We start from the raw sequence: 2,055 nt of genomic DNA on the forward strand, positions 1-2,055 counted from the left end.
TTATCTTCAGTAATGAATTTTCAGTTCCAAACCGGATCAGCCAGGGAATGGTTTCCTCAGTTCTTCGAAAGGTTCATTTGAGTGATTCTATCGTCACTTATTAGCTGATGAACAAACGTTTCCTCGCATTTTCCTAAGAGGTAAGGGGTCACTCCCAACCCACTTAAGTGCTGACTTGTGTTCGCTTAAGGAAACCGATTCACAATTGTTAATTGGTCATTGTCACGAGGCAGTCAGCCTAATGTTTGTCATTCATACAAGTATAAAACAAAAAGAGATACAAAGAAGCAGAAGCGGAAGAACTTGAAAAAGAAATGTAACAATTTTCCATTACATGAAATTGAAGTACATGGGGGCCGAAGCCATTACAAAGGAAACCCTAATCTGAGGGAGCAACTTCAGCACTGGCCGCCTCCTGGGCCTCTGGAACCTCCTCGTTAACCTTCTCAGGCCGACCTCCAGTGGGTCCCCCAAACTCCGCCTCTAGTTGAGAGATGTCCAGTGTGGGGTGCACCTCCTTTAGCCGACCCAATAAGCTCTGGGCAAATTTTGAACCGCCACCTCCCCCGCTGACTTTAACTCCTCCCTCAGAGAGGCAATCTCCACTGACTGGGCCTCTGCTTGCTGCTTCAGCTCCGCTTTTTCTCTGTTGGAGGCCTCCAGGGCATCGGTGGCAAGCTTGTGGTGCTCGTTAGCGTGGTCAAGCCGCCGAGTCACCACAGCCACCTGGCACTCCACCTCATAGAGCTCTTTTTTCAGCCGCTCCACCTCCGCCTGCGAAGCAGCGAGCTGGACCTCAGCAGCTCTCTTTTCCTCTTCTGCCTTGGCAGCTTTGGCCTGGGCAGCTCGCACAGCGTCCCCGTAATGCATCGCCTCCTCGAGGCGCTTGGCGAGGTCCTCCCTCTTGGAGTTTAGATCCTTCACCAAGCCCTCGAGTTGGATACTTGTGCTTAGTGCCCGGGCCACGCAGGCGCTGTTCACCGCCACCAAGTCTTCAGCAGTGCAGGAGGCGGTGTGGTCCCTCCACTCTTCGGTCCAATACTTGCTGTGGACCACCGCCACCGCAGCTGTTTCCGGAGGGAGAGCCTCCAGCACCTCCCTTACTGGCTCTTCTGAACTGGTGCCGAGGAAGTCAACTTCTTTGCTGGAGCGGGCCCTTTTCCTCCTCTGCTGCCCCGGAACATGTTCAATAGGTACGGCCGCGAGGGGCGCCGTGTCCTGGGCAGCGACAGGCTCCGCAGTAGTGGGGTTTCTCTCGGGGAGGGCCATCCCCTTGGGAATAGTTGTCTGCCGCATAACTGGGGGTGGCCTCGCCACAGTTGGGCGTCTGGGAGGGGCAGCACTTTTCTTGCCCTTCCTTCGGAGGTCGGCCTCCGGATCCTCCTGAACCTACTCCTCCGTCGGAGGCTGAAGTCTCTTACTAGCCTCCACCAGCTCCTCCATTTGCTTCTTATATGAAGAGGAGGAAGCCTTCAGTGCCCTTGCTTCAGCCATCATTTTCTGAATAGTTTTGAAGTCAGGGCGTACTGGCAGCTTCTTGTTGAAGTTATCTGCAAAGAAACGAGTGAGGAATTAATATAAGTATAGGGAGTTCAGGTTAAAAGAGTGTGGGCTTCGGTCCTATTACCTTGGGACGCCATTAAGTCGTGAGTGACGAAGTGTATGTTTTTCCGAATGAGCCTGTGATATGACCTCTTCTTCTGAGGCAGTTGATAAATAACGCAAATAATGTCGAAGTCCTCTGTCGATAGCTCGCACCGAGGGAGGGAACCTGCGAAAAGAAACATCTGTTAAACACAAGCCCGGCCGAAGAGAAATAAAATATCAACCACTATACTCACTAAGTGTTGAAAACTTCGCCGGGATTGTAAGAGGCGCCAGGGGGTCCCCCTCCATTGTGTCCCATCGCCCCGCTGCCCAGCACCAAGAGCTCTTCCATTCCTTGATGGAGCTCGGCAGATCGATCACAAATGGAGTGTGGGAACCCCATGACGTCAGGTAGTACCAGCCCCGGGTCTTATCCCCCCGGCAGTAACCTTGGGGATGTAAAGAGTT

At 52.9% G+C, this 2,055-nt stretch overlaps 1 protein-coding gene across 1 annotated transcript in view; it reads left to right on the forward strand.

The window, feature by feature from the left end:
• Window positions 1-81, forward strand: part of LOC111409403 — a 2,739-nt gene extending 2,658 nt beyond the window's left edge. The window contains exon 4 of the mRNA XM_023039456.1: window positions 25-81. Within this exon, the coding sequence (XP_022895224.1) occupies window positions 25-81 (57 nt within the window). The remainder of the gene's footprint in view (window positions 1-24) is intronic.
• The last annotated feature ends 1,974 nt before the right edge of the window (window positions 82-2,055 follow it).

The sequence above is a fragment of the Olea europaea genome, chromosome 14 (genome assembly GCF_002742605.1).
Source record: "Olea europaea var. sylvestris chromosome 14, O_europaea_v1, whole genome shotgun sequence".
NCBI lineage: Eukaryota > Viridiplantae > Streptophyta > Magnoliopsida > Lamiales > Oleaceae > Olea > Olea europaea.